Source organism: Dipodomys ordii, unplaced genomic scaffold (genome assembly GCF_000151885.1).
Source record: "Dipodomys ordii isolate 6190 unplaced genomic scaffold, Dord_2.0 Scaffold34, whole genome shotgun sequence".
Taxonomy (NCBI): Eukaryota; Metazoa; Chordata; class Mammalia; order Rodentia; family Heteromyidae; genus Dipodomys; species Dipodomys ordii.
Genome location: NW_012267250.1, coordinates 15,466,702 through 15,482,907, shown reverse-complemented (window position 1 = coordinate 15,482,907; position 16,206 = coordinate 15,466,702). Strand labels below are relative to the sequence as shown.

The following is a 16,206-nucleotide window of genomic DNA, read 5'->3' as shown; positions in this document are numbered from 1 at the left end:
TGGGTCTGGACACTGTCCCTGAGCTGATTAGCTCAAGGTTAGGGATCCACCACATGAGCCCAGGGCCACTTCCATTTTTCTGGTGATTAATTGGAGATAAGAGTCTCAGTGACTTTCCTCTCTGGGTTGGCTTTGAACTGCGATCCTCAGATTTCGGCCTCCTGGGTAGCTACGATTACAGGTGTGAGCCACTGCACCAGGTGGATGCTCTATTTTTTAAAGTTATGAAAATCTGTAATAGTTTAAAATATCCTCCAGCACATCTAGTCTGACAAAATATCCTGGGACATTCATGTTTATATGAGTGTCCACATAACACAGCAAAATCTTGGTGCTGGCAGACCCTTCCCACACTGAAAGACAATCATTCATTAGGCTTTAAGGCTTAATAGGTGTGCACAAATATCATGCAAGCATTAAGACTGTACTCAAACAGAATGTGTATTAGAGACAGAATTATACAAAACAGCTTGTGAACAAAGGGAAGAGGTTGTTATTTTCTGTACAAAATATGCAGGTTTTTTCCTATCTCTCTCTCTTTTAATAATCTGTAAGATGCATCATACTTCCGGCATTTTCAAAAAGTGAAAACTGTATAAAAATAAATATTCTATGTACAAACACACACACAGGCCAATCCAAGGTTAGAGGTATCACTGCAAAACAAAAACAAAACAGTGCACAGTTAGTCTCAGAGTTTGGGGGAATGTTTACTGCCTTGTAGGAAGGGAAAGGAGGCAGATCCTGGCCTGGGCTGGTGGAGCTCGAAACAGGGAAACTGGGTAACCATAAACTCCTCTTGGGAAGAAACTGAGGCGGATTTCCCTCCTTCAGGACACTCCCTTCATGACCACAAGAGGGCACTCTCCTCCTATACTAACTAGGAGGCTTCATGATTCACTGGATTGTCCCAGATGAAATTTATGGTGTGAGGAATAGACAGGAGGCTCTTTACTTACTTCTCCAAGACCTGGTTTTCTTGCTAAGCTCTCTACTGTTTGTACACCTGACTACCTGAGGCAACTTTGAAGGAGAAAATCCTTTTCTTTGGACATACACTTCTGCCTGGCTCCTGTGGAACTTTTAAGTCTTCTCAAATTGAAAAGAGGATGAGGCTCTGCTTGAGAGGCAGGATCTGTGTGTGTGTGTGTGTTGTGCGTGTGCATGTCTGTGTGTGTGTGTTGTGTGTGTGCGTGTGTGTGTTGTACTAAAGCTTGAATTTAGGGCCTCACATTCTCACTTGGCTTTTTCCACTCATGGCGGGCATTCTACCACTAGAACCATATCTCCACTTCTACCCATTTTGCTGGTTAATTGGAGATAAGAGGGACAAGCTTTTTTTTTGTCCATGCTGTCTGTAAGCCATGATCCCCTGATCTCAACTTCCTGAGTAGCTAGCATTGCAAGGGTGAGCCACCAGTGCCCAGTGAGGGGCGGATTCTTGAGGAGCATTCCCTTAAGGGTTGACTTTTCTTTTCTTTAGTTGGGGCTGATTTAGGTTCTGGGAAACCCAAGTATTCATCCTAGGGTCTGGGGTCATGGTGGTTTCACTTTCCTGAGCCAATCTTGTGAACAGATAGAACTCTGTGTGCAAGAATGCAGGAGAATGTATCCATCTCACTGCAAGTGTGACTGCATCACTGGAAAACAAACCAACACACAGGACCAGTGGAGCTCAAGCTCTTGAGCGGGCTGGACCTCCAACCTATTTACAAGGACACACAGGCCCCTGAGAATCAAGTAGTGTTGGTGAGAAGTTTGAGTGGGAGATGGGAGGAGGCAATCCATGGCCTGTAGGCCAGGGACTCTGCACTTTGGGGGAGCTGTGGCTGAGTGGGGTAACCTGACCTTGTGATATTAGATTCTTTTTTTTTTCCCTTCAGTACTGGGGTTTGAATTCAGGACCTTGTGCTTGCTAGGCAGGTGCTTTCTTGTTGAGCTATACCTCCAGCCTTTTGTGCTCTGGTTATTTTGAGATAGAATCTTACTTTCTATCCAGTCACACCTCTATAGAAATCTGCCTATTTTATGCTTCTCAACACTAATAGGATGACAGATGTGTGCCACTATGTCCAGCTTTTCAACTGAAATGGAGTCTTAAGAACATTTCTGACCAGGCTGGCCTCTCACCTAGCTGGGATGACAGGTGCACACCACTGTGCTCAGCTATTGGTTGAGAAGGGGTCTCAAATCTATACCTGGGCTAGCCTCAAATTTTAGCCCTCCTGACCTTAGCCTTCCAAGTACCTAGGATCACAGGCATGAGCTACTAGTATCTGATTTCAAACTGTTCTAATGGTAGCAAATACCAGGGCAAGAGTGAATCAGTGAAACTTCATCATTGCAGGAACTCTGGGTTCTAGAGGAGGTCAGGCCATTGGTCAAATGTATACACGCACAAGGCTCTGATGGCTAAAGTTCATGGGGAAGGGTGAAGGGGTGAGCTGGACAGTCCTTATAAGAAGGTATAGAAACCATGTGAGTTTGGAATTTAAGCTTAACTTAACTTATGTCATGATGTGGCTTAAATGACATTCCTATCAATGCTGAAGTAGCTACTTGATAACCTCTTCTAATACTTGGCCCAGCCAGGCACTGGTGGCTCATGCCTGTAATCCTAGCTACTCAAGAGGCTGTCAGAGACAGAGCCCAGGCCCTAAGTTCAAGCCCCATGACTGGAAAAATAAAAGACATGTCCTGAGGCTCCTGGGAGAGCAGGTATGACACACAAAGTGTAAAGATGTCATCTGCTTGCTGGGTAGCAATTCCATACACTGGGGTTCTGACACATTGAAAATCATTCCCATGTCTACAAGTGTGTAATGGATACCCTGTCTTTGACCTTTCTTGACCCATGTCTTGCTGCCTCCTCTGTAGACAGGAAACTACAAGCTTTATGGCACTTGCTGGGAAGAGGGCTCAGTCCACCTGTGACCCCTGACACCGCCTGGGCCTCTAGGAGGCTTACCTTGTTCCAGCAGCCCTGGACTGGTAAGCCATCTTCACCCTACAAGAAGGAAGGGAGGCAGAGAGCTCAGACCCTCAGGACTGTCTGCCCAGCAGTCAGGGCAAGGGGAACAAGGGCCACAAACACCTGGGAGTTGGTGGAGATGTGGCCTACCACTGTTGTCTATTTCTTTTCAATGCTCTGAATCAGAACTTTGGACAGGTATAGGAAACAAATGTGGCTGTCTTTTGTTTTTCCATTGGTCAAGGCCACATGTAGCTATAATGCTGTGACAGGAGGGGCTTTCCTGGTCAATGGGAGCAGCAAGCGCTGATGTTCTTGAGTATCTGAGAGGACAGTGTCTGATGAAGCTCTACCAACACACCTAGCACCTGGGCCCGCAGATCTCCCTCTGCAGAGCCTGGGTGAGGAGAGGCAAGCAGTGACCATCCTGGCTTCCTGATCTCTTAAACTTGTCTTCCTTTGTGTGGGAAGAGGCATTTTAGACAGTCCCTGGCGGGGCTGGGAGTACAAACAAAGGGACAGGCAATCTCAGAGGTACTACAACAGGACTCTAGGTTGCCTTCAGCTCTAGGGAAAGGCTTTTTGGCCCAGTTTCAGCCATCCCTGGGAATTTGGGGTACAATATAATAGCAGGATAGGTTGCATTGTTGGGGGGCAATCCCAGAGCTCCTTGTAGCCACAGGATGCTCTGTCCCTGGGATGGAAGCTTTCTGAGTCTTCTCACGTCTAACATCCTGGCCTTTCTGTACACTCTGGGGGGGGGGTGGAATCTAGTCATCTTCCAGAGCCACTGTTGGGAAGGCAATGCAGGAGCAAGCTCTGGGTCTCAGGCCAGGTCTAATAGAAGGACAGCCTGGATCTTAGAACTGCAGAAACTGAGCCAGGCACAGCGCAATGGGGAGGAGTCCTGAGGAAGGCTGAAGGGGGGCTTCTGTGTCCTGGACCAACTGTTCCCACCCACAGCTGACACGGGGACCTCCTGGCACCTGACATTCAGCAGGAAGGCAGAAGAAATCTAGTTATCTTGTACTAGAGTGGTGATCAGGGGCTCCCTGTCCTCAAGTCCATAAAAACACAATACAGGAGGCAGAGTGAGACACAAGGTAGGGCGGGGTGTATGGACATGTCCACAGACAATAGACAAATGATGCATCCTTAGGGAGGTCATTGAGGAAAACATCCCTCTGTGTGAAGGATCAAATAAGCAGGATCTTCATTTCCCATTCTTGGTTGGAGGGGGGACAGCTGGGGGGAGGTGGCACATTCCAATTTCATAGTGACCTTCTTTGTCCCTTTCCTAGACCACCATGCCATGCCACCATGCAACAGGCTGCACACAGACCCTGGGAGGGGAGGAGCCTCTGTGGGCCACCCAGCCTTCCCATTGGCATGTGGGTAGGGCAAGGGTATGAGAGTGGGAGGGGCAAGCAGAAAGCAGAAAGCAGTGTTGAAGGGGCGGGAGGTCTGGAGGGGCTCAGATGGGGGGAGGAGCCAGGGTCCAGGGGAGGCAGGGATAAGTGAGGAACCTTGGAAACCATGGTCGCCCAGGATGCCACGCTTGCTGTATGCAGAGCTCTTCAGGACTCTGGGCGCTTGCTTATGTCACATATACTAGGTATAAAAAAGCCCCCAGACCTTTCAAGGGCCTTTATGGTCACCCAGATTTCCTTACGTGGTTTTCTCTTAGGTGGGGAATTCTTGACTGATTCCCAGGATGGAGGTGGGGGATGGGAAGCCAGAATTCTGACCTGAAAATTGCTTCCCAAACTCTAACCACAATGGGGAAATGTAGGGCAGGTAGGACCCGTTTGAGCCAAATCTCCTTTCAGTTTTCAGTGTCACTTTGTACTTTCAGTTAGTTAAGAGGGTCTACAAGGACATCTAGAATGTCTTGAGGGATTCCGGGTTAGGAAGGAACAAATGTGGGCTTGTGTTGTGGGTGGGTCTGGAAAAGGGGACCTTGGCACCATCTGCCCCTTCTAAACTACCTTCCTTCCTTCTTTCTCTCTCTCTTTCTTCCTTCCTTTCTTCCTTTTTTGTGGGTCACGGGAATTGAACTTAGAGCCTGGGTACTGTCCCTGAGCTCTTTTGCTCAAGGCTAGTGCTCTACTACTTGGAGTCACAGCTCCACTTCCAGTTTTCTGGTGGTTAACTGGAGATAAGAGTCTCATGGACTTTGCATCCAGGGCTGGCTTTGAACTGTTATCCTCAGATCTCAGCCTGATGAGTAGTTAGGATTATAGGGGTGAGCTACCAGTGCCCAGATTAAACTACATTCTTAACCTTTCTATTTCTTCTAGGCTTTTCATGGCCAGCCACCTGAATATGAAGGAGAGAGACACCAGAGAAGAGTTTTGTAATGGCTCTTGGGACTCAAGTAAGAAGGAGGAGCCTTTTAAGATCTCAATACGAGACCCTAGGCCATCTACTAGTTTCAGTGCTGTCACCTGGACAGTGACTCAGGACCCAGCCTAGAAGAAAATAGGCAAGTACGCTCTCTAGAATTTCTCTGTCTAAAAGCATGTCCACCGGTCCCCTGCCAAATCATGAGGGGGTGGTGGCAGGGTGGTGACTCAGGTGTATGATTCCATGCTTTGCTAGGTGTTTAGCTGGTGCCGTCAGAATTAAACTGCAGGGCATAAAGGTAAATGATGTCTGTCAGAGACTGCTATTTCCTAGTTTGGGTTCTGGCAGCAGGGATAGCTAAAAGCAGCAGGGGCAGCCCAGACTGGCTTGTGTCAAGGTGAGGGTCTCCAGAAACAGCTTCAGGAGGAAGCCAAGGAAATGCCTTGACAAAGTGCATGCAAGAGGCATGGCTGGAGGTCACAGAGCAGCAGGCAGGGCAATGCTTGGCATCGACAGAGTGAAGAAGCAGGCAGTGGAGACAGGGTGGCTGGATCAGGAGGAGCACGGAGGCACACGGGCACAAACTGCACACGTGGGTGGCCCAAATCGGCCATCAGGCAAGGGAGGGTGATGCCATACCAACGGGCATGGGGCATCCAGTCCGTCCAGCCCTGGTAACCCCGGCTCCCCTTTCTCTCCTTTAAAACCTCGATGTCCCTGTTCACAAAACCAACCACGATGATTATTTAGGTCACAGTTAGCCAGCTCCGACTATGGAGTGGAGAGGCCTATTCTCACACTGGCCAGGATGCAGGACCCTTGAGGTAACTACCAATAAGACTAAGTCCCCATTGCCCCCCCCCCCCGCCATTCCCCAAAGACTTTAGCCATGGACCAATCACAGATAACCTTCAACTTCGGGGCACTTGAGAAACCTGGCAGGTGGGCCACAAATCATTCATTAATTGCCAGGTAATTGTAGAGGCCTTCTGTGGTTGTCTACTGAGTGAGTGTGTGTGTGTGTGTGTGTGTGTGTGCCTGCCAGTCCTGAGGCTCAAACTCAGGGCAGTGTTCCTGAGCTTTTCCTCAGGTTAATGCTTAACCACTTGAGCCATAGCTTTACCTCTGGCTTTTTAGTGGTTCATTGGAGATAAAAGTGTCACCGACTTTCCTGCCTGGGCTGGCTTTGAACTTCAGTCCTCAGATCTCAGCCTCCTAAATGGCTAGGATTACAGGCGTGAGCCATTGGCACTCAGCTGTCTACTGATTTTTTTTTTTTTTATATCACGCTCAAGGTCTTAGCTGGTTGGTGGCCACTGAAAGGCTGGGTATGAAAAGGTCTTGTCTGACCTCATTGTGCTAGTGTTGAGTCTCAGGGGCCCTTGGGAGACCCTAAGTCTGTGTTCTGCATCCTGACCAAGTGAGGTTCAGATACTAGAAGTGCTGGCCACACAGTAATGGCCCTGGAACGAAGAAGGCAAATCTGAGGCTTGAAATTCCAGGCAGGAGGCTTTCTCCCCAGGCCCAGCTCCCCGTGGCTCTTCCACTTGCAAGCATCAATTGTTCTGCATCTTCAAAGGAAAGGGATTTGGGCAAAATTACTTGCAGCTGTGGTTTTAAGGCATCTCCCCGCCCCCACACAGCGGGGCAGAATTTCCAAAGCTCAGGAGGCCCCAGTATCATGATTTGGTTCTCATTTTAGCCTATTTGCCTTCTTTGTTTGCAACTTGTAACACTTAGGGAACAAAACCAGAACAAGACTAAGTGAGAAATGAGAACATACCAACGGACAGGGGGCATCTAATCCAGGTGCTCCTTGGTCTCCCTTATCCCCTTTTGGCCCTCTAGAGCCTTTCTTCCCCCTCTCCCCCTGTAAATAATGGTTTAGTCCGAGAAAAACAAAAACAACATCAAAACTTTAGGATCATTCCTGTGTTAGGGTTAGAGCCAGGAAAAGAGAAGAGGGAGAAGTAGCCACTTAATTAGAATATTTCCCCCCCCCCACTCTCAGTAGAGTCTGGGGTCATTATCCACCTCCCTCCTCTTAAACACCTGGGAATTAGGCTAAGAGGGTAGAAGGGGAGGGGGGTTAGGAAGCTGGAGGCAAGAGGCTAGAGGCCAGGAGGCAAGAGGTTGGAGGTTAGAGGTCAGGAGGCAGAAGACTAAGGACAGTTGGAAGAGGTGGGGGAGGGAATGGTAGTCTGAAAAGACCACAGTTTTGTGGTAGGAGAGTCTGTGATGAGGGGGTGGGGTGCCATCTAACTCTTTGAGGGTCTACTTCTAAAGGGCCTTGAGCTGGCAACATTTTGTCTGCATTTCCATCCTTCTGACCGTCTATTAGGGAGCATGGAGGTTTTGTTTAGCATCCAGGGCATGTGCAGACAGGTACAGGAATGTAGCATGGGAGAGTACATGCAAGTACACGCCTCTGCACACATGTAATGTGCATGTTCTCCACTGGGCCCTCTAATTTCATGTGTGCCTCTGATTCACTCTGGTCTCCAGTCATAGCTACTGTTTGTTTGTTTATTGATTTATTTCTGGTGGGATCCAGGTTTGAATTTAGGGCTCCACAGTCATGCTCTCAGCCCAGACAACTACTTTAAATAATGCATCTTATTTTTTATTTCAGACAGCTCTGTGTATACGAACATGTTAGTTCAGGGAATTCATTCATCTCTGAAAGGCTTCAGTAAATATCATTCTTCTAAATCAAGTCCTATTTTATTATGTTAGGGTTTATTTAAAGAAGCGCTGTGGGCAAGTCATAAAATTGAAAAATCTAGCTGAGTATGAGGGCTCACACCTGTAATCTCAGCTAGTTGAGAGGTAGAGATTGGGAGGACTGTGGTTTGAGGCCAGCCTGGATTAAAGAAGTTATGACACATGCATCTCAACCAATAAACCAGAAATGTCGTTGTACTGTAATCTCAGCTACAAGGTAGGTAGAGGAAGGAAATTGTGGACCAGGCCAGGCTTGGGTATAAACTTGAGACCCTGTCTTTAGCAAATGATGAGAGCAAACTAGGATGGAGGGTGTGATTCAAATGGTAGAAGGCCTGCCTGGCAAGCACAAGGCCTTGAATTCAACCCGTTGTATGGAAAGGGGGGGGGGAGAAGAACCGTGTTGTAATAATAAATTTGAATTTGGACTTTCACACATTGTATTTCCTTATGGGGGCCATATGTGTCCCCAAGGAGTCTTCACAGGCAGCTTTCTATCTGGAGGACTGGTTGTCTAATGCTTAGAGACTTCCACTGTCCCACTCCTGGATGACAAGAGCCTGGCAGCAGGCAGCATGCTAGCGCAAAGGCTCGGAGTCAGAGCAGATGCTGCAATGATCAGTGGCATGCTATAGGAAAGCGATGCAATCTCTTGGCATCTCAGTTCCTTCACGAGTCAATGAGTAGGCTAACATGAGCTTCACCCATTTGTTGAAAGGCCTTTGAGCACTCAAGTGCCTAATAATACAGTGTCACTCAGTGACAGCTGCTTCCTGCATCCTGTAGTGGCAAGCAACGGGGGGTGTTTGTTAGAAGGAGATGGAGCTAAGAATACTTTTGATGTTTTCTCCAAGTTCTTGGAAATCACCCAAAGTTCATGATTCCAGAGGTCATCTGCAATTGCCAATGCATTGGTGTGTGTGTGTGTGTGTGTGTGTGTGTATGCGTGCATGCGTGCATACATATATGTGCATGCAGGTACTGGGGCTTGAATTCAGAGCCTTGTGCTCTTGCGTAGCTTTTTTGATCAAGGGTGGTGCTCTTCCCCTTGAGCCACAGCTCCACTCCCTCCAAAGTATTATTCAAAATGAATTTTTCTAAACCACACCCCCATCCTTAGCAAATAACCTGAGTGTAAGAGGAAACATGTGTGCATGTATTGGATATAATTTCACTGGCTCCAAGACATATCCACCAATGAGAAGGCCATAGCATGCCAGGCAAACAAAACCACCAGCTGTTGGGATGGGCAAGCCTTGGCAAGCAGTCTCAGGAAGTGTGGTCCTTCCATCTCTTTGGGCCAGGAGGTGGGCTGGGCTGTTCAAGACTGGGGTGATTTTAGTTCTTGTAAGACTTGGTGGTAAGAGAGGATGGCCCCTATGCTAGGCATGCATTGTGGGTCTCTGACATTATGGGGTGCTGTGTTCTGAGGGCTTGGGTGACTCCCCAAATCAGGTGTCTTTGAAGGTATTACGGAAGTAGCTTTATCTACATACTCCAGCCTCCCAGGCCAAGGATACTCAGCTGGGCCTGTGAGGGGGAATTCTAGCTGGTAAGTGGAGAAAGGGACAAATACAATTCAATATATAAAACTGATTTCAGAAAAAATAAATTGGAAAGAAAGGGGGAAAGATGAAGGACATGGAATTATAATGGAGTGAACATAGCAGGTAGGAAAATAGAAGGATTAAGAAGGATGAGTCAGGTGCCAAGTCAGAGGAGAGTAGAGGAGGGGGAGGCAAGGAGACAGGACTCTGGGAAGCACAGGACAACGTTGCATGCATGCACATGCGTATGAACAGGCGAGCATCTCAGAGGTGCAGCCCTGTGGCATGCTGGGACTTTTGCAGTTGGCCGGCTTGCTGGTGGGTCCATATAACACCCAACTCTCCTCACGATCCAATGGCTAGTGCATGCTACCCTTCATTCTTTGACCAGGTTGTTTGTTTGTTTAAATCCTGACTGTGGAACCTAGACCAAATTCATAGGGCTCCTTAGAGACAAAGGGGGGTGTGCCCTTAGTGACAAAGGTTCCATATGTGTCCTTAGCAAGCTCCCAATTTGGGGCTCTAGGCCTTTGCCCACTGTTATGGGGACCTTTCTCCCTCTATAAACAGGAAGGAGGCTTGGAGAATGTCCTTGGGCCGAACAGAGAAGCTCAACTGGAAGGTTGAAATTTGGTTCATTATAAATAGGCAGAACCAATTTCATGCCTCAAGCATGAAGAGGGCAAAGTTTGGGGGTTTCCCTGCAGGGAGCCACCAAAATTTAGGTGGAGAGGGTGTTTGGACAATTCTACTTCACCTCTGCAGGAAGGTGAGGTTTCTAATCATAGGCGGTCTTAGCCTTCCTGGCATTTAACTTCAGCCTACCTACTCACAGGTTGGATGTCAGTATCTGCCCCTGCAAAATTCCATTAGGGGCTAGAGGCATCTGAACGAGGAGGTTCAGAAAAGCTTCTTTTGGCACATTCAGCTAGAAGATATTCTTGGATGCGGAGTTTAAGCTATTCTTCGGTTCTGAAATCTGCGGTTTGGGATAAGTCAACTAGCTTTTATATGGTACACTCAAAAGAAGCTTTGTGCAACTTTATAGTTTTCAGAACCCCACTTTGACAATGGTATATCCTTACTTATAATGGGATGGGAGACAGTGTCTGAAATCCAGGAAGGGGAAGTGGAGGGAAAAGTTATCCCACTGATTCCTGGGGTTCAGTGAATCATTCAACAACGTGGGCTTCTTTAGCATTGGAGCCACTGGCTTGGTCCACCTCCCCCTCTGGCCCTCTGTGACAAGAGTACCTCGTGGCTCCGCCTCCATCTTCAGTAACACTGTCACCATCACTTGAAGGCTGATTTCATAGCCTTCAAATGGGTCAGTGATCCCAGCCAACTGATAAAGTCTTTGAAATAGGTGAATGTAATTAGGCCAGAACGTTTTTATACATAAGCTAGAGAGGAGGTTAGGATGCCAATGAAGAGGTGGAATGCTCACGGTTGCAGAGATCTAACAGGTTGCCATGGATCTGCCATGGATCCTGGTCTGTGTGTTCTACTGGCTCATCTAACTTGGACTTGCCATGGACAATCTGATAGGGGTAGCTATGCCTACACCCACTCATTAATACAATTTGTGGGACAAAATTGAGTTGCTTTTGAGCGGCTGCCAGTGAAGAGTATTTAAGGATGTAGAAGTGTTCAAGAAATACTTCTTAAATTGAAGACGATGGAAACAAATTGGTACTAGACACCAAGCATATAGATTCTGCCACTTTCTATCCATGAACATAGTCTATCAGTGTTCAGAGACCAACCACAAGACCTGGTTTCTGGAATCCACATGCTCTGCCTCTAGTTCTCTGGGGGAACTCAGTACCTCCTGTTAGATTATGGGCCGTGTTTCACTGGGTATTACTATAATTTCTAAGATACTTGGATCTTATAAGGCATTACAAGACACCCTAGAGCCTTTAGGGGGCGCTGCAGGTAGACAGTGCCTCTGTGAGGAGGTCGCATTAGAGACCTTCTAGGAAGGATCCCAGGGTCATCTCTTCGTCAGCTGTAGTTAAATAATCCTTCTTTGCCCAGCGGTCCACGGCCAGGTCATGTGTTATATATAATCATATGGCTGTGAGTGCTGGAGATACTTAGGGCGTTCTGGCAAAGATGGCAATAAGCAAGGGGACTGGAAGGCACAGCTCGTTTTGTAAGCTGGTCCTCTCTTTCCGAGAGAAACAGCAGCTGTGATAATTTTTTAAGGCTTGGCTCCTTACAAGAGCTGTCTGCTTGTTCTTAGAGCTGGCCTAGAACGCCTGAGAAAACTTAACAATGATGGATCTCAGACGATCACTTAGGGGTCCATTATTGGGGCCACATGGAGAGAGGAAGACACGTGGCTCCTGTTACCAGATGGCAGTGCTGGAGTGATGGCCGCTGTGGGATCCTGCCACCCCTCAAAATGTGGAAAAATTGATGTTTCCATGTCAGGAGTAAGTTCCTCACTATTAAAGCCTTTCAATTTAGGATGATTTATCAGGAAAATCTATATTTGCTTCGTTAGATCAGGAATCCACAATCGGACATTCCACCCTTCATGAAATCATTAGTAACCAGAGCCAAGGTGCAAGCATACAGACTCACCCGGTTTCCTTTGTCCCCGGGTGGTCCATGTAAACCCTGCGATAAATCAGGGAAAAGAAGACATCTTAGAGAGAAAACACAGCGGTCATACATTCCTTCCTTCCCGGCTCAGAAAGCTCTTCATGGATGCCTGCTTCCCAGGAGACAGTCTTAACTACCCCCATTTTATACAATAAGGGCAAGCCAGAGAAATCCTTCAAGGAATTTGACCTAGAGACAAATGGCGAGTGATGGCAAGTGATGCCTGTTCTGGCCTCCAGTGTTGGTGTCCTTCCCAGATCTCTCATGTGGATGGGCGCCGGCTTCTGAGCAATCTGTCTTGGCACAGAATGCCCTTAGCAGGGCAGAGGAGTATTCCCATAGCTCTTCTGCCAGGCTTTTGGTAGCAAAAAATCTCCACAAAGCTGGGTATCAGTGGCTCACAACTGAAATCCCGGCTCCTCAGGAGGCTGAGATCTGAGGATTATGGTTTGAAGCTAGCCTGGGTGGGTAAGTCTGTGAGACAAGTCCCAGGACACACACACACACACACACACACACACACACACACACACACACACACACACACTAGCCTTCACAGTTTCTTAGACCTACAAAGCCACAAGCAGTTGGCCCACTACTTGGGAGCTACTTGGGAGGCTGAGATCGGTAGGATCAAGATTGCAAGCCAGCCCTGGTGATATTCAACCAATAGCTGGTTGTGTTATTGTGGGTCTGTCATCTCAGCTCTGGAGAAAGCTTAAAAAAAGGGTAGTGGTTTGGCTGGTATGAACATAAATGTGAGATTTGGTCAAAAACATAAAAGCAAAAACAGGCTGTACATGTAGCTTAAGTGTCAGAGCACCTGTTTAGCAAGTGCAAAGCCCTGAGTTCAAACCTCAGTGCTGCCAAAAGCAAACAAACTTCACGGGTAAATGTGCTGCAATTGGAAAGCCAAGCTCATTCCTCAACACCACCTCCCTTGGGAAAGCTGCCTGGTTTGTGGAGATCTCCCATCTGTGAACTGGATTTGGTTCTGTCCTTTCACAAGAGCAGGGGCCTTGGCACTTTTACCTGGAGATTCCCATTGCACCTGATATAAGGACCTGGAACAAATTGTTACCTTCTGTGAGATAGTCCCCATGGCTATACACCTGTCCCCTGCAGTACCCTCTGGGGGGTTCTAGCACATTGCCAGTGCCCCCGGGTGTCTTTCTCTGTCATAGAAATGAGAATTCTCACTGGGTGCTGGTGACTCATGCCTGTAATCCTAGCTACTGAGGAGGCTGAGATCTGAGGACTGTGGTTTGAAGCCAGCCCGGGCAGAAGAGTTGGTGTGATGCTTATCTCCAATAAACCACCAGAAAGTTGGAAGTGGAGCTATAGCTCAAAGTGGTAAAGTGATAGAGTACTAGCCTTGAGCAAAAAAGTTCAGGGACAGAACTCAGGCCCTGAGTTCAAACCCCATGACTGACCCCCCCCAAAAAAAAAAAAGAAAGAAAGAAGAAAAGAAAAAGAAATGAGATTCTTCTCTGGCCCCAGATCTAGGCACCAGGCTCTGGGCTCTCTGTTGTGACTTCATTTTTTTAGTCTGGAGAGGGGTGGCAGGGAAACTCTGATCCTAGGAGACTCACAGGAAGTCCAGCTGCTCCCGTTGGTCCTGTCATCCCTGGATCTCCTTTGCTGCCCTGAAATAAGAGAAAGAAGCCTGTGAACCCTCTTTGCCACGGTGACCCTTTGCCACTGCCATTTCTGGTTTCAGTGCCCAGGAGACCTTCCTGTGACCCTTCAAGAGCCTTGGGACGTAAGATCTGTGGAAGGGGGGGTGCTACTGGTGTGGACTCTGTTCTGAAGAAACTTTCCCTGTCTCTCTGGCAGAACCTGTCCCTGCAGGCCTCCAGAAGCACGGGGCAGTATCCTGTGAGTTCTGGCTAGCCCAAGGGAGCATCAGGGGAGGAGGGAAAGGAAAAGATTTGGAGCAGCCATCCTGGTTTCCCCAGATGACAAATAGTCTCAGTGCCCCCTCTCCCCCCTGAACAGTAAGGGGTGGGTGGAAACAGGGAGCTGTTCGTGCAGGCAGGGGAGTACACAGATGTTGCTCAGAACCAGGCGGGAGCCTGCCTTCCAGTGATGCCACTCTCTGGGCATGTGGGACCCAAGGATGCCCGGGAGCAACTCTCCTATCTCCATCACAGGGACTTCCACTGCCTTTGCCTTTGCACATCTCTGCTCCACTAGGGGTGGGGCTGGACTTAGGTGTTTATATGACATTACTAAAGCCACTCCACATTGACTGTAGGAGCCACACGCCTAGTGCTCGGGCTATATCACAAAGCAGCACCCGAGGCTGGAGACAGGTTTTAGGAGACCAGCAGGTGGGGATTGCTCCTTGTCTCACCTTTCTATGTCTTTGTCCACTAATTGCCACACACTGGGTTACCCCCCACTCCAGGCCTGCCCAGTACCCCACTCTCCCTGCTCCTCAGCTGCTGTGAGAATGGCCCAAAGTGACAGCTAAGGACAGGGAGAAGGGCTGGTTTGGTGACTTCACTGGGCCCCAGGTCCCAAGTGCTGCCCTCTCTCCCTCCTGACCACCCAAACTCCCTGCTCCCGAGCTCTCCTCACCCTCTCGCCCTTTGGTCCTGCTGGGCCTGGAACTCCGACTGGTCCTGGAGTACCCTGGGGACAGGAAAGAAAGCCAACGTGAGCAGCCAGAGGCTGGGGGATCCCTAGGAATCCCACCAGGTATCTGAAGATAAGTGAGGCCCAAGGCTTGGCTTTCAGAGTTGGCGAGGCCAGGTTTGTTCAGTGTGGTCATTCAACTGGACATGATCATTTTGGGGGGCAGGGTTTGGGAACCTCTCAGGAGAGAGCGCCTCCCGTCTTAGAGCCAGATTCGTGCAATGAGAGAAAGGCTTTCCCATCACAGCCAAGCTCGCCAAGGCTGAAAACAATAGAACAATTGCTTAGTTTGCCCCCAGAAGCACTTGAGAGAGAGGTGACCCCTTCCCAGGAGTGGGAGTACCGGGCTAGGACCCCTTTGCTGTCACAGCTCCACATGCAGCGGGAGGGTCTTCATGCCACAGAGACCAATGCGGACGCACACACAGAGGCAGGTGGAAGGGGTCATTCAGCATCACTGGCCCCACCCAGCCCACTGCAGAGCCCGCAGGCCTGGGCCTTGGTAACTGGCTGGGTAGGAGTCAGTTCCTTGGGTGTCTGCACCTTACTGGCCTGAAGGGGGTGCTGGCGCTCTCCTAACCTAGGGTTGAGGGGAGCTGGGGCGCTGAAGTCTCAAACTTTGCTTGGTGACAAGCTACAGTCATCAAGGCTCTTCTCCAGGTTCCCCATTTGCAGCCCCAGCTAGGCCAAGTCTGTTTCACCGGCTGCTGTTTGTCTGCCTCCATGATGGTGTGCCCTAGTCCAGTAAAGATGTGGGACATGGGAATGGCGGGCAGGCAGTGCCTGGTGCTCTGAGTGTAGCTGTGAAAGGCAGGGCGATGATGGGGAGATGGCCGGTTTGCTTCACTTTGATGAAAGTCCAGTGTCCCTGAGTGCCACCTTTGCAACCACGAGGAAGACGGGAGGCTGTGGGCACCCATAACAGGAACATGGCAAGTACTCAAGAGCCCAGAACTGGGTGATAGCTGAGAACAAGGCTCAAAGCCTCAGACACCTCCATGTTAGAATTCCTCGGCCTGTGTGGGCATCAGGCTGTCCCTCCCTCGGGAGCATGAGGTGGGTGTCCTGAGCAGCTGCTCCCAGGGCTCAATGAGTGGATGCTGTGCATGTCACCCAGGAAGTATTAAATACTCAGTAATGCTGCAGGGCCATATGCTCTTCCCCCGTGCATTTCCCTTTCAGGTTGTAACACACAATAAAATCTCAAGTCCAAGAAGACAGGAGACATAAAGTTGCTCTGCTTCTCTTTGACCAAGATGAGTGGGATGAAACAATTGAGGGGTGAGGCCCCTCTCCCCCAAACCCTTGCCCAGCACCAAATGAGGTGATGCTGTGCTAGGTGAGGGTGATGAGGGTGGGTCATGG

At 48.9% G+C, this 16,206-nt stretch overlaps 1 protein-coding gene across 1 annotated transcript in view; it reads right to left on the bottom strand.

Annotated features, from left to right (window-relative positions):
• Positions 1-416: 416 nt before the first annotated feature.
• The window catches only part of Col13a1 (collagen, type XIII, alpha 1), a 131,810-nt gene continuing 116,020 nt past the window's right edge, over positions 417-16,206 (bottom strand). The window contains exons 36-41 of the mRNA XM_013017234.1: positions 14,785-14,838; positions 13,794-13,847; positions 12,181-12,216; positions 5,957-6,034; positions 2,969-3,007; positions 417-656 (exon numbers count right to left, since the gene is read on the bottom strand). Coding sequence (XP_012872688.1) covers positions 654-656; positions 2,969-3,007; positions 5,957-6,034; positions 12,181-12,216; positions 13,794-13,847; positions 14,785-14,838 — 264 coding nt within the window. The 3' untranslated portion in view covers positions 417-653. The remainder of the gene's footprint in view (positions 657-2,968; positions 3,008-5,956; positions 6,035-12,180; positions 12,217-13,793; positions 13,848-14,784; positions 14,839-16,206) is intronic.